General features: G+C 42.2%; 1 protein-coding gene across 1 annotated transcript in view; it reads right to left on the bottom strand.

Moving 5' to 3' along the window:
* Positions 1–5,099, bottom strand: part of LOC136869674 (scavenger receptor class F member 2) — a 42,917-nt gene extending 37,818 nt beyond the window's left edge. The window contains exon 1 of the mRNA XM_067144866.2: positions 4,889–5,099. Coding sequence (XP_067000967.2) covers positions 4,889–5,003 — 115 coding nt within the window. The 5' untranslated portion in view covers positions 5,004–5,099. The remainder of the gene's footprint in view (positions 1–4,888) is intronic.
* Positions 5,100–26,813: the final 21,714 nt, after the last annotated feature.

Below are 26,813 nucleotides of genomic sequence, written 5' to 3'. Positions count from 1 at the left end.
TAGTAAGAGTGAAGAAAGTGAATCTTGAGTGTGGACTGGAAATCAAACCCAGTAAATTCGAACTTATGGTGAACATCGAGCTCATAGGCATTTGAAAAACCTGGAGGAAGTGCACGACTTTGGATACTTTGGTTCAACAACCAGGTATACGCGATGTTCGAGGAAAGGAGATAAGGAGACGGATTTTGCTAGGACGAGTTATTATGAAGATAATCTGGCAAAGCAGGGGAATAACCAATAATAAAATGATCTGTCTCATTGAAAACATTGTATTCTCTGTTTTCTCATTATGGCTGTGAGACTTGAACCGTAAAGGCTTATGACAAAAAATGCACCGATGCCTTTCAAATACGTCTTCATCAACATGTCGTCCTCATCATGACGTGCAGGTCGCCTAAGGGAGTCAAATCGAAAGACCTGCAACTGGCGAGCCGAACATGTCTTCGGACACTCCCGGCACTAAAAGCCATACGCCATTTCATTTCACGGTGCTGGTGTAGAATGCTACTTGTGCCTTGGACCGCAAGAACCCATGTGACCATACTTTCAGGAGTTGAAGATTTCAAAACGCCTTTCTTATCACATAAATGAATACTCCAAATCTTTGTACACATTGTGAGACTGGAGAAAACTTAGAAAAGTTCATCACGAAAGAGAAAATTAAGGACGAAGGAGGACTACAACCAGATGGAGGGGACAAGTGAAATAGCACACCTAATATACCTAAACAGCGAAATGTTCAGAGGGGGGTTCCTTTATATTTTCCACAACAGTTACATTTTTTGGAAAAAGCTACTGGAAAGAAAATTAAATGGAAAGTCCCTACGTGGTTGTTGCACATTTCCCACAACAGTTATTTTTTCAAGAAAAATACGACTGGAAAGATAGGCTAAAAATTATTACAATATTCTAAACAGAGAGAGGCTTAAAAGAGGGTTGCTGATAATTTTCTAGAACGATTAATTTTTCGAAGAAAGAACATTATAAAAACGTGGAGAGAGAGAGAGAGAGAGAGAGTGAGTGAGTGTGTGTGTGTGTGTTTTTTTTTTTTTTTGTTTTTCTGAACACTTGTTACCAAGTGGATTGTCCGGGCGTGTTAACGTGCTACGGCCATGGAGGCAAGTGAGGCAAGTTCTGTACTCGGAAGACAAGTGAGGTCGAACCCCACCGTCGGTTGTCCTGAGAATGGTTTTCTGTGGTTTCCCATTTTCACTTCCAGGCAAATCTCGGGACAGTTCCTATTCATACTCCACAGCCTATTCCTTCCACCTTCTTAACCAATTTAATTCACCATCATCCATTTCATCTTCATTAGCTCCTAAATGATGTTATTCATTTTACGTACCAAGAACTATTTTTACGGTTTTCAGAGACGCCGAGGTGCCGGGATTGTGTCCCGCAGGAGTTCTTGCACGTGCCAGTAAATCTACCAACACAGGCTGACACATTTCAGCACCTTTAAATACCACCGGACAGAGCCAGGATCGAACCAGCCCAGTTGGACCCAGAAAGCCAGCACCTTAACTATCTGTGCCGCTCAGCCTGGCATTAGCTCCTCAATTGAGGTTGGCTGCAGGAAGATTTAGCTCTTAAATGTACAACACTGCATATTTGAAAAGGAAAATGTACTTGTTTGTTATACTGAACCTGCTTTACGAATTTACAAGTATGCAGTTACTTCTACCTTGCAAACGAACTCGCTAGGGTCGCTAGTGTACAGAAAATTAACAATCTTTTATTTTATGAATTTTCTTGCTAATCAGCTGGAGTGGTGTAAAAATTAAAATAGTTTCTACCTCAGAGAATTCATGAGCAAGGACTTCTCTAAGACTGAAATGTGCCAGTAGTTACAGTAATCGTACAGCTTTGCATATACCGGTACGTAAAATATTCAAATCTCTTAACATTTTGACTGATCCAAATAAATAAATAAATAAATAAATAAATAAATAAATAAATAAATAAATAAATAAATAAATAAATAAATAAATAAATAAATAAATAAATAAAATTTATTTTGAAAAAAATATTTAAAGTATATTTCTGATAACAATATATTAGTATTGAAATGAAAAAACATAATATTTGAAAGAAATAATAAATTGCCATATAATTTTATCTCACCCCTTTCTCGACGCCGAATCAGGAAAGAACTAAGGAATAGACATGCATTTTTAACACTTGTTCTTAAATTTATTTTCTGATAGAATGAACATTGATGTATCTACGGAGCATCGTTTCTGATATTTTTTTACACTGAAGAAGAGCTAATAATTGTCCTCTCTAAAGAACCAGAGAAACAAGGAAATGCCATTTGGTCCTTGTTTCAATAACGGTGAAATCCTGACATTCACCTCCCCGCGGTAGAAAGTTATAGAGGGGGCAAGGACTGCATATAAAAATAATATTTTATATGCAGGCGACTAACGAATGAAGGGACCGATTATCTCCCGGTATAAGGAGATCCCCTATACCAAGTTCCAACAGCTTCTTTGAGAGTGGATGAGCGGGTATGGGTAAGGGCACTCTATTGTCCTGGGGATAAGAAATTGTTCCCAAAAGCGGAGGAACCAGTTTGGTCAACGGCATTAGGATGCAGAAGGCAACGGGAAACCACTGCATTAAGATCACGAAAGATATTCCAATAAATTCACATGGCACGGCTGCAACGTCAAGATCGGAGCTGGTCGTGTGGATCGTCTCCCTCCGTTTGGAGACGACGTAATGATGTGGCTATACTGAGGTTTCTTATGTGATATTCTACTCCTCTAGGAAAATTGCTATGTTAGTAACTTATTTCAAGTCAAGAGACATATCACTTACAATTAGAGACACAGTAAGCGCACTACTATAGCCATCACAATAAAATCAGTCATCCGACAAGTTCTGACACGCCGAAGTTATTATTACGTCAATAAAAAACTACACTTTATAAATAAAACCGAAACCACATGGCGCAACAGCCCCGAAGGGCTATGGCCTATCAAGCGACCGCTGCTCAGCCCGAAGGCCTGCAGATTACGAGGTAACGTGTGGTCAGCACAACGAATCCTCACGGCCGCTATTCTTGGCTTTCTAGCCCGAGGCCGCCGTCTCACCGTAAGGTAGTCCCTCAATTGCAATCACATACGCTGAGTGGACCTTGAACCACCCCTCAGATCCAGGTAAAGATTCATGACCTGGCCAGGAATCGAACCCTGTGGCCTCCGGGTAAGAGGCAGGTACGCTACCCCTACACCTGAACACTTTATAAATGCTTATTGACCTTTGGTTCGGAGAGACCCGGGTTCATTTCCCAGCCATGTAGGAAAATTAACTGCGTCTGGTTAATTTCTCTAGCTCGAGGATGTGTGTTTGTGTTCGTCGAAATACGCATCTTCATTTAAAACAATACACCACATTACGCCGAAGTGAACACATCCTTTCACATAGGTTAGGAGTCAGGAAAGGCATCCGACCGTAAAAACTGGACTAAATTAATACAAAGTCCGGACCCTGGATAATTGGAATAAGGCAAGAAAAAAGAACACAAATAATAAATATTTTCTTCTGAAGAACAGTACACTTGTTGTGTCATACCAGGAGGTCAATTTTCCAACAAGCTAAATTTTCTACATTTCGAAAATAATTCGGGTCTGATCCTAATGTTGAAAAAATAATTTTGCTTCTTATATATATACTAGCAGTTTCCCGCTGGCTCCGCCCGCAATGTACAAAGTATGGTGTTGTTCGTTACTATCCTCACGGATGTATTTGCAAAGTTTCGAGTTAATGAAATAAAGCACATGATCGTCTGTGGTAATAGAATGTAATATTATGTCAACGAAACATTTGAAAATACATCACACGAAGAAATTGAATGAAACGTTCCTTGGTTTTTTTTTTTTTTTTTTTTTTTTTTTTTACAATTGGCTTTACGTCGCACCGACACAGATAGGTCTTACGGCGACGATGGGACAGGAAAGAGCTAGGAGTGGGTAGGAAGCGGTCGTGGCCTAAAGTAAGGTACAGCCCCAGCATTTGCCTGGTGTGAAAATAGGAAACCACGCAAAACCATCTTCAGGGATGCCGACTGTGGGGTTCGAAACTGCTATCTCCCGAATACTGGATACTGGCCGCAATTAAGCGACTACAGCTATCGAGCTCGGTTTCCTTGGAACAACACTACGCGCCGAACTGTTAAAAAGTCCTTCAATGATCTTCGTCATGGAGACAAATGTACTCATAACTTTTCTCCGAATCTACAAATTTAAGTAGTTATTACCTCAAAAGAAAGCGCTTGATCCACTGAGTGTTTATAGACCAAAAGGAACTGTGTACCTCAATTAGAACGAAAGATATGATTGCTTCAATGAGAAAAAATGTTGAAGAAATGAGACGTCAAATTGAATGTGCATTCCTAACTTTTCTCAGAATCAACCAATTTGAATAGTTAACAGCTGAAATGAAAGAGCTTGATCCACTGAGTGTTCTTAGCCCAAAACGAACTCCGTACCTCAATTAGAACCAAATATATGATTGCTTCAAAGAGACAAAAAATTGAAGGAAAAAAAACAATAATTTGAGGAAGGCGGAAGTTAAGTGATTTATAGAACCTGATGACAAATCTGTGCATGAATACCTTTCAGTTAAAAAATAGAATGAAGGAAATCGACCGGATAGAATGGCTGGACTGACTGACTTTAGTTTTCATAATTTTTTTTAATATATAGGTATGTATGTTGGGTATTCAGCCCGAAGGCTGGTTGGATCCTCAACAGGTTCACCATTAGCTGTCATAGATGCCTAGATGTCACTGAAGTGGCCAATAAAATAATGTCGTGTCAGGCTGTACATTGTGCAAGTCAACTGAGGACGAAACATTTCTGCTAACATAAAACACACTCACCTCTATGTTGAGTGTTGACTGACGAATTCGTTCTGTTGTTACGACCTTCATATGTAGCGTGACAAACGGACAGAAATATAACAAAGACTGCCCACACACCCAGACCACCTCTCATCCTGCAGCCTCATTCACAAACTGCTGTATTTGATATGATAATCTCATTATCGTACTCGCTGATGACACGTATGTGGGCGAGTTCAGATTAAGACCAATGTTGTTGTGCCGCCACTCTGCGCTATGGACATGTTATTGCAAACTGAGCCACATGATCCTTAAGTACATGAAGTAATATAGCTCCAGTATAGATTAAAAACTGATATGCACTCCTCTGCAGGAAACTTCATGAACAAATGCATGTATGTTGTACAATAGGTGTTTTTGAAACTTTTCGTTATGTGTTCCACTAAATATTCGTCTAGCTCCATGACTAAATCATTAGCATGCGGGGATCCCGGATTCGATTCCCGGCCTGGTCGGGGATTTTAACTTTTCATTGGTTAATTCCTCTGACTGGAGGGGCTGGGTGTTTGTGCCATCTTCATCATTTGAAATCATAGCCTGTTAGGCAAGGCCCCAATCCTCACTGACGCACAGGTCGCCTACAGGGCGTTACTCGAAAGATCTGCACCAGGCCTCTCCGAAAGCCACTCGCCGTTATTATTGTTATTATTATTATTATTATTATTATTATTATTATTATTATTATTATTATTAGTTTACAATATGCTTCACGTCACACCGACACAGATAGGTCTTATGGCGACTGTGGGATAGGAAAGGGCTAGGAGTGGGAAGGAAGCGGTCGTGGCCTTACGAAGTAATCAAGGTACAGTCCCAGCATTTTCCTGGTGTGAAAATGGGAAACCACGGAAAACCGTCTTCAAGGCTGCCGACAGTAAGGTTCGAACCCACTATATCCCGAATGCAAGCTCACAGCTGCGCGCTGCCTGACCGCACGGCCAACTCCCTCCGTATTATTATTATTATTATTATTATTATTATTATTATTATTATTATTATTATTATTATTATTATTATTTGTCGTTTGGACCTGCTGAGGACCACGGGGCTCGTATCTTCTCGTTACGTGGGCCTTCTGTTTTCTCCCCTTCCAGTACTCCTTCACTTTCTGGCTGTGAGCCAGCCAGCTTTCTTTCCTCCGTCCACATAAGTCTGCTGGTCCCTGTATTCTTCCTCCTAGTAAGTGACATCGGAAAAATTCCCCACTGGATGGCTTGCCAAAACTGTGGGTGGTCATGTATGGACTCGTGCGGGATCCCTGTTGTTCCAGATCCGACTTACCGGAGAGATCCACTTGTTCCTGGATGCCTTTCCTCTACCTGCGACAGCGAAAGTCTTGCTGTAAGTCTGCAAGGGTTATTATTATTATTATTATTATTATTATTATTATTATTATTATTATTATTATTATTATTACGGGAATTCCGTGGATCACAGAGGTGTAAGAAGCTGCTGGGGTGAATGGGTGGATAAGGAATTAACTAGAGCATAAGTTAACACACTAAATTTTAAAATTTTATTTCTTTCCTTTTTTATTTTAAAATTTGATAAATAGAAGATCTGAATAAATAACAACAATCTTATAATGAGCTCGTCAGCCCCAATAACAATGACTTAAAGTCCAAAAATTAGGTACAAAATTTGAAAGATATACAAATAATAATTTTCTCAGAAAAGAGCTGAATTGCTCTTGGTAGGTACAAAATTTATAAGAGCTAGAAAGCTCCAGGAAAATACACTTTGTAGGAGTCTGCGCTCCAACTATATCATCGTCCAGCCTCTCAGAGGCATCAGTTTATACTCGTAATGTGCACTTCCAAGCAATCGGTTGTTCTTAATTTTTTTAAAAAAATTACACAGGGTAGCCCCAAGGTAGGCTTGTCTATTGCTCAACAGTTTATAACTTCCTATCCCTCAAGGGACTTCACACGAGGCTCAATCCTACACACCTCAATAGATTTAAAGGGCCATTTTTGCCCATACTAAATGGCCTTAATTACAAAAGGAAAGGTCATAGACAGCCCATAGACAAAATGCAAGGGAGGCGAAACACCTGCACTCCTTCTAGAAATATGTAAAACCCTAAGTGGGCTTACGGCCCAATGATACGGAGGCTAAGCCTATTCTATACCGGGCTGAGTAAATGAGAAACATTAAATACCAAAAGACTGTTAAGAATTTTAGACGTTTATACACTTTAGTCACCCCATACGTTGAATGGGAATCAACAGAGGGTAATCATTGTTCCCTTAAATTACAGATTTCTCAACAGGGAATAGAACAGAGTCCTCACACTGGCTGAAAATACTACATTTAAACCACCAGATTTAGAATTTTACATGAAATAAAAGAGGTTCAAACCTTCCCCTCAAGCTATTTGCAGGATCTATCACATCTTTATGGAAATTCTGCCATTACCTTAAGTTGCTGGGCCTTCCGAACGCCGCCCGCGGCACCTGTCCCCGTAGAAACGCCGCATTCGATTAACTGGAACAAGAAGAAAGACGATACGGCCCTTAGGCGCCCAGCTTTTATAGCATTTTTGAGGGGAAGATTCCAGAACTCTTTACTGATAGGCTGGAATCCTGTACACACTCCCGATTATAATTGGCTAGAGAAAATATTCACCAAATTCTGATCGTTTGATAGATATTGGAGAAGGAACCAGCAGAAGTGTTGACAACTTTGATACATGAACGTTTAGAAACTTTAGTCACCCCATACCAAGTTGAATGGGAATCAACAGAGGGTAATCATTCTTTGTTCCCTTAAATTACAGATTTCCCAACAGGAAACGTAAGGTTTTCCACCTGTGAAAAGTGCACATTTCTTAATAAATTAGTTAGAGTTCGACCCGCTGAGGGGAGCGATTAAACCGATGATGGAGACCTCTAACGGTAGAAAACCAAACTACCTTGTATAACATCAGTTCAAGTTTGATTACATAGATGGCCTTATAGAAGGCACGCAGTTTAACTGGCCGGAGAAGGTGTACCCCCGGTACAATATTATTATTATTATTATTATTATTATTATTATTATTATTATTATTATTATTATTAAATATTTTTCGTAACATCAAGTAATCTTACGAGATTTGCAATGTTATCATATTAAATTGCCTAATACTAAGAAACAATAACAATTTAAAAAACACAACAATTCATATCTGAGATTCACACAGTCAGCATACCATCCTCAGCCATATTGCTTAACTTTCTGACCACATACGCTGCCTCTTATATCAGACAGATCCTCATTTGTTTCCCCGAGGCTAAGTGAACCCCATTCCACCTCTCAGTCCTTATTAAAATACAGTACTTGAACTGGCCAGAAATGGAATTCGGGCCTCCGGGTAAGAGGCATGCATGCTTCCCCTACACCACAGGGGTGGTACAATTACTAAAACTGTACTTAGAAGTTTTATAACATTAAACTTGAAATAGTTGACGTACTGGATCAGAGGTATAAGTTTCCAAGTTCGCGGGTGTGATCCCGTCCAAGAAGACAAGTATTGAAGGGCGGGAGAAGATCTTGGAATCCATGCCATAACTGTTGTCATTTGAAAAATCTCTCGTACCATTTCCTGCATCCGCCTGGCAAAAGGAACTCAGCTGCACAAATTTTGTAGTGGATAATTTGATTGCTGGATGGAAACACAGTCCTTTTATCAATCATTGGTTGAGTGTCGACCTGTATATCTCAAAATCACGCGTTCAAACTCAGAAGATCAGAAAAAAGTTCATTCGGCATCTCATATTGTACGATATCGGCGTAGGCCTATAAGAAATCTCGGGTGACACTCGATGTTCCATACTTAACCCATGGCGCTACAATCTTGCTGAGCCTTGGGCTACTAAGCGACCGCTGCTCATCCCCAAGGTCTGCAGATTGCGAGATGACGTGTGGCCAGTACGACGAATCCTCTCGGCTGTTTTACTTGCCTTTCTAGATCGCGGCTGCAATCACCGTTAGCTCCTCGATTGTTCGCAAGTAGCTTGAGTGGACCTCGAACGATCCAGGTAAAAATCATTTTCAGGCCAGGAATCGACCGTAGAGCCTCCAGGTACAAGGCAGACTCGCTGCCCCTAGACCACGGGTACAGCACATTCGATGTTCATCTAGCAAAAAATTGCAAACTCAGCAATATGACACCCAAGCGAGCTCTGGTGGAGCAAAACGGAACGCTCCAGAGCAGAATCATCATTATTAAACTTTTATTACAACAGTTTCACTGGATGTAAATGATGTGCCAGTCCAACCTGCGAGTAGCACAAATCATTGTAAAGTTATTTGTTCGACCCCCACTTACTACTTGTAAAGTTTACGGAGACGTTAAAAGTTTCGAAATGTTGTCCCGCAAGAGTTATTTTTCGTACCAGTATATCTAGCGACACAAGGGTGATGTATCTGAGCACCTTCAAATACCACCGGGCTAAGCTGGGCTCGAACCTGCCAACTTGAGCTCAGAAGGCCAGCGCTCTACCGTCTGAGCTACTCAATCCGATGAGTAACAGAGTTTACAGAATGAACGATCCAGGTTTGTAAATTGAATCTCTAAGTATGAATCAATACTTGATTCAGTCCTGTATTGTCTTATTCAGTCCACAAATCAAGAAAATGTATTGCCATGCCGATAGGTTGAGAGAGCCTAAATTCAAGCAAAAATTATCGAGCCTTCACAAATCAGAGGCCATTCAATTTGAGAATCCCTATGTGGAGGAATGTCCTCGCTATTGCGTGTCTCGATGGTGCAGTGTGGTGTGTGGCGTGTTGTGTTTGTATAAAGAGAAGTGTATCGGAGAAAACACCAAAAAAAACCTACCGAGCGGTTTGGTTATGTGATTTGGGTCACGTAATTGTTAGCTTACATTCGCTAACCCTACCTCTGACAACCCAGAAAATGGTTTTCCTTGGTTTCCCACATTCACAACAGAAAAATGCTCGGGCTGTACCTTAATTAAGTAGTCGGCCGCTTCCTTCCCCAGCCCTTCGTCGCCAAAACCCTAACGGCATTGGTGCGACGCTAAAATAGCTGCAAATAAAGCACTCAGTCGCTGAGTCAGAGGAATTAACCAGGCGTGGTTACAATTCCCGACCCGGCCGACAATCGAACCCAGGACCCTCTAAACCGAAGGTGGTTTTATAAATGAATACTAAATAACCTTGCATTTAGTTTTTACCAAGTTCACGTGCGAATGAATGTCCGGCTTCTTGACTGACTGATAAGCATCAAGGCCTTCGGTTCAGAAGGTCCTAGGTTCAATTCTCGACTGGAAATGGGTGTTTGTGTTCGTCTTTAATGCACACCTCTTTATTCACACACATCATACCACATTACTAACCATCACAGAAACATGCAATAGAGAATACATCGCTCCATATACATTTGGTATCAGAAAGGGCATCTGGCCATAAAACTGAATCAGATCCATATGCGTAACACAGTTCGCACCGGCGACCTTACCAAGACGTGAGAAAGTCAGCAACAGCAGCATAAGGAGGAGAAGAAGAATAAGAAGAAGTTTCGGTGTCAGTACACCACAAGTACCATAATTTGAGAAACACCCACTGTGCTACAAAATCTTCGATTACCTTTCGATAAGATGGTGGCGATTTGAGGAGAAATTTAACATAATAGAAGACTTTTGAGCCTTCGCAGGATGAAGATACGACTGATGACTAAAGACATGATTGACTCATAAAAGGTGTGATAACAAAACTTTCTATGCCTCGCAAATCTAATTATACCGTCGAGATCGCAAGAAAACGAGAGCTGAACAATGAAAGTATATGGAAAATAGGAAAATGCCAGACTTAGTTTCAGGACCCTGTTGTTCGAACATAAGCTCCCAGGTTGAGAGTCTCTGGGAGATCACCCCGTTAACGCCTCTTATGACAGGCAGGGAATGTATTCTATCTCGCTCTACTTTCATTATTTATTTATCCATCATATACTGTGTGGAGTTGGTTGTCCTCGAAGTACTCAGTGTTTTGAATTGATATTATTGATAAATATTCTACACGGTAAGTTAAGATAAACGTGATCAATCTGGGCATTTACTGTAGGTACGTAATAGCTGTGTATTATACACGATTACCGGTACTGGTGAACATTATAAATGTGTTTGAATTAATATTTCATCACTTTTACATGATATTACAAATAATAATAATAATAATAATAATAATAATAATAATAATAATAATAATAATAATAATAATAATAATAACCATTTTTTGACTGTAAGAAATAATAAATTATCCCCAGATGACGACAACTAGCGACCATACTTCACAAAGATTTTTTCTATTTTGTTTTTCCTGTATCAGAGTAGTATCGTGGATGTCGAATCACTGTCGGGAGGTTCCACGTCCAGGATAATCTTCTTCGCCCACGTCCATGTTTAGTTTATTTATTTATTTATTTATTTATTTATTTATTTATTTATTTATTTATTTATTTATTTATTTATTTATTTATTTATTTATTTCGCTTTGCTTTGCTTTGTTTCATTACCCGTATGTTATATTTAATTTTCAAGTTTTATTTTGTTTCTTGTTTGTTTCGATATAATTCTTGTAATATTCTGTTTTCATAGATTGTTCTGTCTTTCTTATTGTTGTTGTTATGTAATTTATTTTTTTATTTTTACTTCATTGTCATACTACCGTAAGTAAGCATTGTCTCGGGGCATCTCCCAATTGCAATATATTTGTTAATAAGAATAAGAATAATGTACCGGTATTTATTTATTTATTTATTTATTTATTTATTTATTTATTTATTTATTTATTTATTTATTTATTTATTTATTTATTTATTTATTTATTTAATTGTACTAAAGAGGTACTTCACCTAGTTACAGTGTGTCACTCTTAATTATCTAAATGTAAACACATCTTCATTATAGACTGTTCCGTCTTTCAACGTTCCGTTTTCAAACCTCTGTGAATGATCTACCGTAAGTGCCTCAACTTCGCAAAAAGTGCTTTGGCCTTTTGTAGTTCCAAACCTCTTACCTAGAAATCATTAAAAACTTAGTCAAAACATCGTCGCCTTCATCCCCCTTTGCTTGTCTTACCCTCCCTGGCATAGTTCTCTCTTCCTCAAGCTAATCTATCCTCCTCCATTCATCTCACATGTTCCCACCATCGAACCCGGTACAGCTTCATCCTTCGTGTTTATTCCCAATTTAGATCCTATCTCCTCACTGCGAGCATCCTCCTCTCATTTTACCCACCTGTGTATACCAGAATCATTCTCGTTACTTTCATGTAAGAGCATACTTCTTTCTTATAGAATACCGTTGATTGCAACTGCGAGGTCACAGCAGGCTGTAAGACATTTTGACGATAATGGCGATGATGCCAGTTGTTTCACGAGGCCTAACATCGAGTTCACCATCCCAATTATACTACAATCAGAGACGTGGCGAATATGATACGGGCCCACCTGCAGGAAGCAATTTTTTTTTTTTTTTTTTTTTTTTGCTAGGGGCTTTACGTCGCACCGACACAGATAGGTCTTATGGCGACAATGGGATAGGAAAGGCCTAGGAGTTGGAAGGAAGCGGCCGTGGCCTTAATTAAGGAACAGCCCCAGCATTTGCCTGGTGTGAAAATGGGAAACCACGGAAAACCATCTTCAGGGCTGCCGATAGTGGGGCTCGAACCTACTATCTCCCGGATGCAAGCTCACAGCCGCGCGCCTCTACGCGCACGGCCAACTCGCCCGGAAGCAAAATTGGGCCCTTCAAAGAAATTGCATAAAACCTATCAATATCATATATAAATCTAACTACTCAGGATACTTTAATGTAATATATAGGCCTATCCATTTAACATATACAAACAACTTATTATAAGATTACAGAACTAATTCATTTATTAATAAATTTGATTTTGAAAGTTATATATTTTGTAGAGACAACGTAAATATATGTCTCTATATTTTATCTTTACATTTTTTAAAACTTTACTGTACTCACATTTGATTCTAAAGAATACGTTCTGGGATGCAAAGGCATTGGCGATTTCAATGATATCCATGGATGACACATTCGATGCTGAGGAAGCTGAATTCACAGAGTTTGTCTAGCGTCATAGCATTTCGTAGACAGCTCGTGATAAGTTTCGGTTTTTAAAATGATCGTTTTGCGGAAGAAAAAGCAGCAGGAACCATTATATCTAAAACTTGATATTCTGGAACCAATTTGAACTGTTTCTTTAATAAATACTTGGCGCATATTTGTGAGAAAGCGTGCCGCTCGTATTACGAGAGTGAGCTGTCTTCAACACAATAACAATGATTTGCAGAGACAGATGCAACCCCCCTTCCCCACACTCAAACCCCATGGCACTACTGCCCTTGAAGGGCCTTGGCCTACCAAGCGACCGCTGCTCAGCCCGAAGGCCTGCAGATTACGTGTGGTCAGCACGACGAATCCTCTCGGCCGTTATTCTTGGCTTTCTAGACCGGGGCCGCTATCTCACATCAGATAGCTCCTCAATTCTAATCACGTAGGCTGAGTGGACCTCGAGCCAGCCCTCAAGTCCAGGTAAAAATCCCTGACCTGGCCGGGAATCGAATCCGGGGCCTCCGGGTAAGAGGCAGGTACGCTACTCCTACACCATGGGGCCGGCTAAGAGACAGATGCAACCATCCGATAATTACTCTACATATGCACAATAAAAACACACTTTTTCGCCCCATTCTACAAACATATCATGATGACATTGCTATAAAGTTATTTATTCATTTGTTTACGTTTGAGGGGAAGTCTACGGGTCCGTTGAGACTCGGACGCGCCTGCACTGCATATCTTGCAGGCCCTGACGTTACGCCACTGACTACAATCCTGGGAGAATACACATCCTTTAATATTTGAAATGATCCACCTGTTCCAGTTTTATAATCCCTGTCTGGTATGCAGCCCTCTTTGGTTGCTTCCTCACTGACATTACCTTAGTTAAGGAACTGCTAATTTTCATACCATACTGGTTGCTTTTCTGTTATTTTAGCAGGATTTCAGCACTGCCTGCTATTACCACCACGTCGTTGGCATGGGCCAAGAGTGTTTAGTATGTTTCTACTGTCGTGTACCGACCTCCCACGGACTCGAACCGGCAGACTGCCAGGTGGAAGGCAGCCGGGGTTCGCAGCCGAGTCTTGAGCTCAAGGTGTCAGAGGAGATTAATTAGTGTTAGAATGATGATCAAAGACAGGAGACACCTTGTAGCATTAAGGTAATTGAATAATAATTATAGTCAGATTTAGTTACTGTAAGAAAAGGGAAATATTTCAAGAAGTTACATGTAGTAGAGAGAGTTTGCGAAGTGCGCTTACACAAGTGTTGACTAAGAGCGGGGACTTGTTGATCACAACAAGGTATTTACTGTGTATCGACAAACAGAGCTAGTATGCCAGCGGGCCAGGCGGCCCGCCCGATAACCGACAAAGGAACAAAGCCGAGTGCAAGGCCAGTCCGGGTCAGTACAGATGCACTTAGGAAACAAGGAAAGATGAGGACAAAGTAAGACAGAAGACAGTAGTGCCTAGGTAGCAGCACTTACTGTGACAACTTTTGAGTATAGCTGCTTGAAGGCGCCACGGACTGGATGAACAGTTTGGTAATGCCTGTAAGACCCAACCCCTTGGTAGGAGGTAGGGATAGAACTTTCAGTTCAGAAGCGGAGATATAATCCCTGGCCAAGATGGCGCGGGGCCTTCTTCCAGCCAGTAGTTCCTACTTGTCAGAACGAGATTCTTTTCGAGCCTAGCCCAAGTGCCGTAGGGCAAGATTCAGAGATACGCGTAGTAGAAAAGTAGGCGCGTGGAACAAGCTCGCTCTCTCTATAGATCATCACATTCAGACTTGTAAATATACTGTACATAGTAGTTGTAGTTGTCCTCAGTAATAAAGGACAGGGAAATAACATCATCTTTTATTTCGTGAGTTGCGGGACGAGTCATACCTACAAATTACCTCCCTACATTCCGCTCGGCAGGTCAGGTAATACTTCAACATCCTACAGCCTGGTGCCCAACCTACGAGATCGTCTCACTGGACAGGTAGGTCACGACAGGCACGTATAAAAATTTGGTGTCAGGTAGTGCAGGGTCCCGAGTTCGATCCTGGAACAGTGTCAACTCACCGAAATAACGTGAGAGAACCGCGACTTCGCAGAAGATTTCCGTGTGAGAAAATCGCGACTTCGCAGAAGATTGTCCGAACCGCGCTACCGCGTAGTTTCGTTCGTGTGCCGCGCATCGCAGAAGAGGAGCATCACTACCGCAGCCTACTAAGCCAGCCCAGCAGAGGGGTAGCAGTCCAGTAGCAGACAACGCCATCCGGTGGAGACGCAGCACTACAGCCGACTACTCATCCAGCCCAGCAGTGAAGCAGCATTGCAGATTAAGGTAAGCTGAATATTTATTTCAAATGGCACGACAGAATAGTTCAGTACCAGCAGACCAAGGCACTGAGATGCTTGACGAGGTGGAATCAGTAAGTATGAGTGGGCCTTTTGTTACATTAGTAGAAGGACATCGTCTCATTGGACGAGAGTTTGATGGCAGTCAACCAGATAGATTGCATGAGTTCATAGCTAACGTAGATGCTGCTGTTCGTATGATTAAGGATGAGGATCAAGAGTTGTTTTTCAAGTACATTTTAATTAAGGTTACGGGCAGAGCCCGAGATAAGTTGTTGTATAGACGTGATATACATAATTGGGAGAAAGCTAAGCGGGCATTAACAGAATATTATGGCCAGCAAGGCACATTAGATTTGTACATTTGTCAAATGTTCCAAACAGCGCAGGACCCGCGAGAATCAGTCGCACTTTGGGCACACAAAATAGAGACATTGTCAGCTTCTTTTAGAGAGGCAATACTTGAAGGCGAATTAGAGGAAGATCGCGATGCACAATTGCAAATAACAAGAAAAATATGTGTTGCTAGTTTCATACAAGGGTTAGCCAACCCTCGAATACAAGCTAGGGTACAGTCAGAAAAGGGCATTACTTTTGAGAGGGCAGTTGCACTTGCTCAACAGGAAGAAACCGTAATAATGTCAAAGAAGGCACAAGAGGGCCTACAACACAAACATAGTTCAGGGTTTAGCAAGCGCAGACCAGAACAGGAGCGCAGTGCAGTACCAAAGTGGCATACTAAGCCAACACATGCTAGGGAGCGCAGTGCAGCACCACAGTGGCATACTAAGCCAACACATGCTAGTGTTAGGGTGGTCTGCTACAATTGTAGCAAGGAAGGCCACATAGCAAGGAACTGTAAGAACACAGGAACGCAAGGGGCTCACACCACACAGACCGCTAGTTCCAATACAGCTACAGGGGGCACCTTCAGTAAATTAAAATGCCGCTATTGTGGGAAGACAGGGCACATTGAACGTGACTGTAGAAAGAAACAGAGGGACAAGGAAACAGAGGTACGAGAAACAGTGCGCATAGTACGCACACAACCAAACACAGTGACAGGTGAAAACAGAACTTGTTATCGTTGTGACCGAAAAGGTCACATACAGGTGAATTGTCGACAAGGTGCATGCACACAAAGTGCACACACTCAAGGTGCACACACTCAAGGTGCACGCACACAAGGGGCACGCACTCAAGGTGCACACACTCCGGTGATGCGTACGGATAACCGTAGGTGCTATTCGTGTGGCCAACAGGGCCACATTCAGAGGAATTGTCGAAAAGCCCAAGGCAAGTCCACGGGCAACAGGGCCATGAAAGGCCAAACTCAGGGTGATCGGATAGGGGGCAAGGCCGTAAGATACCGAGCCCAATGCGAACATTGTGATAGATGGTCACACCGAACCCAAGACTGTTGGTTCAAAAAGAAGGGCGGCAGTACGCACGCCACGAAAGCCTCCGTGGCTCAGGCGGCAAACTAGAACGGGCCCGTAGCAAGGGGACAGTTACGGAGGCCCGCACACCAGAAGGTCCCAAGAATTCTGACGTAGAAGGCACGGTGCTGATTCAGGTCGCAAACCAAGGAAGACCGTTGAGATTTTTGATAGATACTGGGTCCGATATCAGCCTAGTAAAGAGGCAATCGGTACCCAAGGAATGCATGATTGACGGGAGCAAATCAATTGAATTAGCGGGTGTAAGTAAGGGAATAATTTACACCCAGGGTACTGTACGTTTTGCCATTGGAAACACAAATCACACATTTCATGTGGTAGGGAGTGATTTTCAATTAACAAAGGATGGTATAATTGGACGAGACATCCTGACAGATAGTGTGATTGACTATAAGGAGGGTCATGTCACCATAAGAGGGCGACAATACCCTATGGGGGCACGAGAGACGAAGGTGATCCGTCTCGAACCAAGGACCCAGAAGGTCGTTGTTATAGAAGTAGATCGAAATCTACCTTTAGGAATTATTGAGAAGGAAGAGGTGATACCAGGGGTGTACCTCGCAGGGTGCCTAACCAAATCAGAGCGCCACGAAGCAGTGGTTAGCATGATGAATACCACTGAAAAGGCAGTGACTTTACACAGTCCACGAGTGCACGTACAGGAGGTAGATAAGACCTGCCTAGCACAAGTGCGAAAGGTAGAGCAGAACAGAAGAGTGGCAAACGGAGAACCGGCCACCCAGAAGCCCCGATCACAGCGGGTGATAGATTGTTTGCGAGTTGATCACCTCACGCAGGTAGATAAGGAAGGAATATACGCCATCTGTGCTGAGTACAATGATATCTTCCATCTTGAGGGAGACAAACTAACTCACACTGATGTACTACAGCATGAGATCCCTACACCCCAAGATCAACCTCCAATTAATGTACGACCATATAGACTTCCCGAAGCACAGAAGGGGGAGATACAAGCTCAGATAGATAAGATGCTGAATGATGAAATTATCACACCTAGCACATCAGCCTGGAATGCGCCATTACTTTTAATTCCGAAGAAATTAGACGCCTCAGGGAAACAAAAATGGAGGGTCGTGATCGATTTTAGAAAATTGAACGAGATAACGATAGGAACCAGTTATCCCCTGCCATTAATTTCAGAACTGTTAGACGCCATTGGCCAGGCGAGATACTTTTCAACTTTAGATCTCGCGAGTGGCTATCACCAGGTGTTGAAGCCTGAAGACAGGCCAAAGACAGTATTCTCTGCGCTAGGACTTAAGTACGAATTCAGGAAAATGCCCATGGGTTTGATGGCCGCGCCAGCCACGTTTACGAGGCTGATGAACAATGTGCTCACAGGGCTAACGGATATAAAATGTCTGTGTTACCTGGATGACGTCATTGTGTACGGGAGTTCAATCCAGGAGCACAACGCGAAGCTAAGAGACGTATTTCAAAGGCTGAGAGAGAACACGCTGAAATTCCAGCCAGATAAGTGTGAATACCTGGATGACGTCATTGTGTACGGGAGTTCAATCCAGGAGCACAACGCGAAGCTAAGAGACGTATTTCAAAGGCTGAGAGAGAACACGCTGAAATTCCAGCCAGATAAGTATGAATTCCTAAGAACTGAAGTAGCATTCCTAGGACATGTAATCACTGACGAAGGTGTCTTACCAGACCCACGTAAAGTACAGGCCGTTAAGGACTTTCCGAGGCCGACCACTAGCCGCCAGATCAAGCAGTTCTGCGGACTGAGTGGGTACTATAGGAAGATCATACCTAACTACAGCAAAATCGCGAAACCGCTGTATCAGTTAGTGAAGAAGGACGTTCCCTTTGTATGGGGAGACGATCAGGAACAAGCGTTCCAGACACTAAAGCAAAAGCTAATTGAGGAACCTATATTGCAGTATCCGGATTTTGAAAAACCATTCGTTGTTACCACTGATGCGAGCAACGAAGCGGTTGGGGCTGTATTGTCACAAGGACCTATCGGGAAAGACCTTCCAATAGCCTATGCAAGTAGAACGCTTAACAAAGCAGAAATGAATTACAGCGTAACTGAGAAAGAATTGTTGGCAATAGTGTGGGCAGTAAAGTATTTCAGACCATATTTGTTTGGTAGAAAATTCACTGTTGTGACAGACCATAAGCCGTTGAAGTGGGTCTTCAACGTGCAAGATCCGTCTTCACGCCTGCTAAAGTTCAGACTGAAGCTGGCGGAATACGACTTCGACGTCGTATATAAGCAGGGCAAACAGAACAGCAATGCAGATGCCCTGAGTAGGAATCCCACTGAACCCAAGTGCCAAGCGCGAGTGGTTAACTCGGCTCAGCACAGGTCTCACTCAGAGACAACAGTAGAAACTCAGGCCTCAGACGAGAATAGAGAGGAGGTACTGTCTTCAAAACCCGAGGACGCTACGGCAGAGGGAATTGAAGCGGACGGTAGCGAGGTTTCCCAGGACGCTAACGCAGAGGAGATCTCGCCCGAAGGTAGCTCATCTGAGGAAGAGGACGAATTTGGCGAAGCTGAAAAGCTAGCCATTTTGAAAGAATGTCATGATTCTTTGGTGGGAGGCCACCAAGGAATAGCGCGCACGTACGCCAGGGTACGTGAACTAATTCAGTGGAAGGGCATGAAAGGGGACATTGAGCGCTATGTACGCATATGTCCCTCCTGCCAAAAGAATAAAGGGACCAGACCAGACGTCAGGGCTCCCATGAGAATCACGGATACCCCGAACACAGTCTTTGAGAAGATATCCCTAGACGTTGTTGGACCTCTTCCGTTGACAGAGGCAGGAAACAGGTACATACTGACATGCCAAGATCAGCTGTCAAAGTACCTAGTAGCGAGTGCCATGCCTAATCAGGAGGCAGAAACCGTGGCACGGACGCTAATCAATAACGTAATAAGTATCTACGGGATACCAGAGCAGATTCTCACTGACCAGGGTAGTAATTTCATGAGTGATGTGTTTAAGACGCTGTGTAAAACGCTGCGCATTCGGAAAACACACACTACGGCCTTCAGGCCACAATCGAACGGTAGCATAGAAAGATCCCATAAGGTGCTCACGGAGTACCTAAGGCATTATGTCTGCTCAGGGGAGCAGAATGACTGGGACAAGTATTTGCCTACAGCTAGCTTTGTGTATAATACCACAAAGAGCACAAGTACAGGGTTCACACCATACGAATTAATTTTTGGAAGGAAGGCAAATATCCCAGGTGTGCTGCAAAAGCCACCTGAAATGAATTACAATGAACACCAGAACGTGGTGGAGGAACTGACGGCACAGCTTAGGCGAAATCACGAGGCCGCCAGAAAGACCTTAATAGAGCGAAAGGAATTAGAGAAAGAACACTACGACAAAAAGCAAAATGAGGTCACCTTTCAGGTAGGTGATACGGTTCTCTTGCGCAATGACGCATTGCGAAGAGGAAAATCCAGAAAGCTAAGCCCACCATTCGAAGGTCCTTACGAGATAGTAGATGTTTCAGGGGTGAATTGCACCCTACAGATGAACAAGAAAGGAAAAAGGGTTAAGGTACATAAGAATCGTTTGAAATTGTACTTGTAGATGAGTGAAGCGAGAACTGGGAAGCGAATGTATTCACAGATAAAAGGGTAACATCCGTCCTTACCTTGCAGGTAGACAGCAGATATGGCGCGAATGCTAGGATTGTTGTCCATCGTAGTAGCAATGATAGTCGTGACGTCACATCGCTACAGAATGGCCGGAGAAGTACTGGATATCAAGGTGACACCATATGAGAGTACTCCAGGGGCATACAGAATAGCCGGAGAAGTACTGGATGTCAAGATGACACCATATGAGAGTACTCCAGGGGCATACTTCGACAATCAGGGTGAGATACAGTTATACCATACGGAATGGACACTAGTTACCTATGTAAACCTGAATAAATTAAGTGATGTATTTTCATATGTCAAGAGACACATACACTGGGCTCAATTAATATGTACACAGTTAGAAAGAAGTACTAACCTAACATGTCAACAGGATGTTAAAATGCTAAGTGCACAATTAGATAGAATTAAGGAATCGAAGGAATTAATTACGAGGATTACTAAACCAATAGAGGAAACGGATAACATTAGGCGAAAACGAGGCCTAATTAACGCAATAGGTTCCATTGCAAAGGCGTTATTTGGAACATTAAGTCAAGATGATGCCGATAAATATGAGTCAAAAATTAGAGAGTTAGAGCAGGAACTGCTTTCTAGTATGAAAATTGCAAAAGACCAGATGATAGTAGTAAAATCAACATTGCAATCTATGAACAGCACCATTTACGATGTCACAGCCAATGAGCAGAGATTAACTCAAAACATTGCAGAAATTAGATCTTATCTTGCCAATAGCACGCTTCAGATTACAGAAGCACTTAAGCAAGTAGAATTAGAAAACTCAGTGAATAGGCATTTAATTGAGATTGAAGGCCTTCTCATACAACTGTATGAGCATTACAGTGTTGTATTATCAGGTATAATGAATGCTCAGGTAGGAGTCATTCAGGTGCAAATAATTTCACCAGATGATATTATTAAAGGTTATAAGAAAGCTCAGGGAGATTTCCCTAAAGGATTGTCCTTGCCATTTGATTTAAAATCAGCTTACGGCTACTTGATTTACAAAGTAGCCACAATGGAAGTGTTCGCTAACAAAAATTATCTAGTGTACGTCATCAAGACACCCCTTACAGATAGGGTAACTTATACATTGTATTACATGATTCCATTCCCCACATATATGAAGAGTAATCCACACCATTTTGTTTATATTCAAGAGACCAAGGACTATATCCTTATGGACAAGGAGAAACAAACTTATGTTCGATTAGACAAAGATCAGGTAAATCAATGTAAGGTAGTAACACCCAGTTGGAGACTATGTCATGTTAAATTCCCTATTAATACAGTGTACACTCAAAAGAGTTGCGCGATCCAGTTAATTATTGGAGTTAGTCAAATCCCAGATAATTGTGATAAAAGAGTGCTTCCCGTTCAACAGCTCACGTGGATACCTATCAGAGCTAACAGATATATATACGTATCCACAGAAGAAGTTAAAGTAACATGTATGTGTAAGGATACCACCAATGATAACAGGTTAACAGGCACTGGTATTCTTGTTTTAAGTGCAGGTTGCACAGTATATGGGCCACATAGTAAAATACAAGGTGCAGGTGAAGTGAACACTACACAAAGTAAAGACTTTGTACCAGAAGTCACACTTGATTATGACTGTTGTGAACAGATAGGTAGTGAAATCAAGTTAGAACAGATACCCGAAATGAATAAGTTGTCATTAAATAATTTGCTAAATCACATTAACGATTTACAATGGGCTACCCATAAGACACAAGAAGTGGAAGATATGGTGAGACAATAAGAAGAAGAACTACAAAGACAAATGGTCTATCAGCATATTAATGTGTACAGATATATTGTGTGGATAGTTGTTGGTATCACAAGTTTAATTTTAATTTGTTATTGTTGTAATTGTTGCTGTCCGAAACTAGGGTTTCCAGCAAAGAGATGGTTTGATGATGCACGGGCTCATTGCCCTAATATATGTATAAAACAAACGGTAATCACGAAGGGAGATAAGGTTAAGACTTCAGATGAGGATTTAACTATATTCCAACGTCCCAGGCGGATCCGGGGACGCTCGGAGATGTCTGAGGAGATCATGGAATTACACTCCAGGCCTGCTGGGGGACGCCCTAGTACGCCTGTGAGATCTATAGAAGCAATAGAAATGGATACAAGTGTTAATCAGAGTAGAGAACAACCTTCCCCTTCACCACAGGGTCGCCGATCCTTACATACCGGCAACATCAGAGTATAAATAGTGTAGGACAGAAATGGACGCAACGTATAGTTGCATCCATTTCTTCCCTAAGGGGGGAGATGTCGTGTACCGACCTCCCACGGACTCGAACCGGCGGACTGCCAGGTGGAAGGCAGCCGGGGTTCGGAGCCGAGTCTTGAGCTCAAGGTGTCAGAGGAGATTAATTAGTGTTAGAATGAAAAATGAAATGGCGTATGGCTTTTAGTGCCGGGAGTGTCCGAGGACATGTTCGGCTCGCCAGATGCAGGTCTTTTGATTTGACACCCGTAGGTGACCTGCGCGTCGTGATGAGGATGAAATGATGATGAAGACGACATATACACCCAGCCCCCGTGCCAGCGAAATTAACCAATTAAGGTTAAAATTCCCGACACTGCCGGGAATCGAACCCGGTACCCCTGTGACCAAAGGCCAGCACGCTAACCATTTAGCTATGGAGCCGGACAGTGTTAGAATGATGATCAAAGACAGGAGACACCTTGTAGCATTAAGGTAATTGAATAATAATTATAGTCAGATTTAGTTACTGTAAGAAAAGGGAAATATTTCAAGAAGTTACATGTAGTAGAGAGAGTTTGCGAAGTGCGCTTACACAAGTGTTGACTAAGAGCGGGGACTTGTTGATCACAACAAGGTATTTACTGTGTATCGACAAACAGAGCTAGTATGCCAGCGGGCCAGGCGGCCCGCCCGATAACCGACAAAGGAACAAAGCCGAGTGCAAGGCCAGTCCGGGTCAGTACAGATGCACTTAGGAAACAAGGAAAGATGAGGACAAAGTAAGACAGAAGACAGTAGTGCCTAGGTAGCAGCACTTACTGTGACAACGTTTGAGTATAGCTGCTTGAAGGCGCCACGGACTGGATGAACAGTTTGGTAATGCCTGTAAGACCCAACCCCTTGGTAGGAGGTAGGGATAGAACTTTCAGTTCAGAAGCGGAGATATAATCCCTGGCCAAGATGGCGCGGGGCCTTCTTCCAGCCAGTAGTTCCTACTTGTCAGAACGAGATTCTTTTCGAGCCTAGCCCAAGTGCCGTAGGGCAAGATTCAGAGATACGCGTAGTAGAAAAGTAGGCGCGTGGAACAAGCTCGCTCTCTCTATAGATCATCACATTCAGACTTGTAAATATACTGTACATAGTAGTTGTAGTTGTCCTCAGTAATAAAGGACAGGGAAATAACATCATCTTTTATTTCGTGAGTTGCGGGACGAGTCATACCTACAAATTACCTCCCTACATTCCGCTCGGCAGATCAGGTAATACTTCAACATCCTACAGCCTGGTGACCAACCTACGAGATCGTCTCACTGGACAGGTAGGTCACGACACTACCCAGCTGAATCCCTCCTTGGCATTTTATACCAAGTGATTCTTATAAATTATGAACAATATAGTTGAAAGATTGCAGTCTTGTTCCAGCATCTGTAACTACCCTGAACCGTGGTTTTCTGATTACAACGTAAACTTGTCATTATAAGTTAATTACTGTGTGATTTTATTTTGATTTCTAAATACTGATATTATATTTACGTACTAACTAAGTTTATGTCCGGCCCCACATTATAGGGAGCAACGCATCGGCCTGTCACCCGGCGCCCCCGGGTTCGATTCCCGGCCGGGTCAGGGGCTTTTAATTGTAAATGATTAATATCCCTGGCCTGGGACTGGGTGTTTGTGTCGTCCTTAACGTTCCTTTCCTCACATTCAACATTCTACACTTCCGCAATTCCAATTACACGCAGGTGTATATCATTAGGTGCAAGTAGGGGCAAAAGATCTCTATAGGTCGACGCCCCGAACGAATAGCATTTTTTTTAGTTTATATGAACCACATGACCTAACATCTGAAAGCACGAATATGATAATTTCGTCCTGAAATATCAGTAGCCTGTATTAGGGCTTACGGAATCAACTGCTGTGTCTACGTCCCAATAAGTACATTAGGCAAAAGGACAATAAAACGTGTTACGGCAGCTGCATTTTAGAGCGATTCCTCAGAAAGGCAGAATATCCTGGTTCGGTTCCCAGTTAGTTGTGTCATTGCCCCGTCGAAAGGTACGTCCCTGAGACGTTGTAAAGGTCGCTGAAGATAGTCTTGTTTTGAAGCAGATGAACAGAAAGTCAGAAACACGTGTATTATTTGTACCTGATAGACGTGTGTACTCTTATTCTGTCTAATACAGAGCTATCAATTCCTGAAACTCTGGCCAGTGACGAACATTTATATTTTTATTTTCTAATGGTTTAACTCCGTATCAACTCAGGAAGATTTTGGCGAAAAAAGGGATAGGAAAGACGCGACCATTGCTGAAATAGATCCAGCTTCAGCATTTACGTAGTATGAAAATGGGAAACTATCTTAAGGGATGCCGGTAGGAATTCAAACCCACTTTCTCCCTAATGCAAGCTAACAGCTCCATGGTCAAAATCACGCAGCCAAGTCACTCGCTGGTTCCAGGCTGTTTCGCACCATGTACCTGTGTACTAAGTATCTAGTGTCGTGCAAAACACTCTCTGTGCTCGGTTCATATTATTTTGTCGAATTTGCTTCTCAAGGGCGAGGCGTGCCATGTTCGCTCGAGCTTGCCCCTTGATACTCGCTCCTTCCAGGGCTATCGCATGTAGCAGTGCTCGCCTCCCGCCGTCCTTGTTTAGCCGTACTCTGTCCTTAAGTTTGTCTCGCGTTCCTTTATCTCTCGAAAAATTACGCCTTTGCGTTAATGGTGGACTCATAAATGGGCACGAAACTGTCAATAATTAAACTCATATTTTTCTACTGTGTTTCTACACTGGAAGAAATGGTTAATGGATTTCACGTGCTGCTACGTGTAATTCCTCTTGTCTAGCGTAGGGTGATAGACATAAAGACATAAAGCTGAAAATTACAGGCCAGTAAGTTTGACATGCATTGTATGTAAGCGTTGGGAAGGCATTCTTTCTGATTATATTAGACATGTTTGTGAAATTAATAACTGGTTCGATAGAAGGCAATTCGGTTTTAGGAAAGGTTATTCCACTGAAGCTCAACTTGTAGGATACTAGCATGATATAGCAGATATCTTGGATTCTGGAGGTCAAATGGACTGTATCGCGATTGACCTGTCTAAAGCATTTGATAGGGTTGGATCATGGGAGACTACTGGCAAAAATGAGTGCAATTGGACTAGACAAAAGAGTGACTGAATGGGTTGCTATATTTCTAGAAAATAGATCTCAGAGAGTTAAGAGTAGGTGAAGCTTTGTCTGACCCTGTAATATTTGAGAGGGGAGTTCCTCAGGGCAGTGTTATCGGACCTTTATGTTTTCTTATATATATAAATGATATGAGTAAAGGAGTGGAATCGGAGGTAAGGCTTTTTGCGGATGATGTTATTCTCTATAGAGTGATAAATAAGTTACAAGATTGTGAGCAACTGCAACGTGACCTCGAAAATATTGTGAGATGGACAGCAGGCAATGGTATGTTGATAAACGGGGCTAAAAGTCAGGTTGTGAGTTTCACAAATAGGAAAAGTCCTCTCAGTTTTAATTACTGCGTTGATGGGGTGAAAGTTCCTTTTGGGGATCATTGTAAGTATCTAGGTGTTAATATAAGGAAAGATCTTCACTGGGGTAATCACATAAATGGGATTGTAAATAAAGGGTACCGATCTCTGCACATGGTTATGAGGGTGTTTAGGGGTTGTAGTAAGGATGTAAAGGAGAGTGCATATAAGTCTCTGGTAAGACCCCAACTAGAGTATGGTTCCAGTGTATGGGACCTTCATCAGGATTACCTGATTCAAGAACTGGAAAAAATCCAAAGAAAAGCAGCTCGATTTGTTCTGGGTGACTTCCGACAAAAGAGTAGCGTTACAAAAATGTTGCAATGTTTGGGTTGGGAAGAATTGAGAGAAAGAAGAAGAGCTGCTCGACTAAGTGGTATGTTCCGAGCTGTCAGCGGAGAGATGGCGTGGAATGACATTAGTAGACGAATAGGTTTGAATGGCGTCTATAAAAGTAGAAAAGATCACAATATGAAGATAAAGTTGGAATTCAAGAGGACAAACTGGGGTAAATATTCATTTATAGGAAGGGGAGTTAGGGATTGGAATAACTTACCAAGGGAGATGT

This window comes from Anabrus simplex, chromosome 1, assembly GCF_040414725.1.
Source record: "Anabrus simplex isolate iqAnaSimp1 chromosome 1, ASM4041472v1, whole genome shotgun sequence".
NCBI classification, from domain to species: domain Eukaryota; kingdom Metazoa; phylum Arthropoda; class Insecta; order Orthoptera; family Tettigoniidae; genus Anabrus; species Anabrus simplex.
This window is presented reverse-complemented; position numbering and strand designations above follow the sequence as displayed.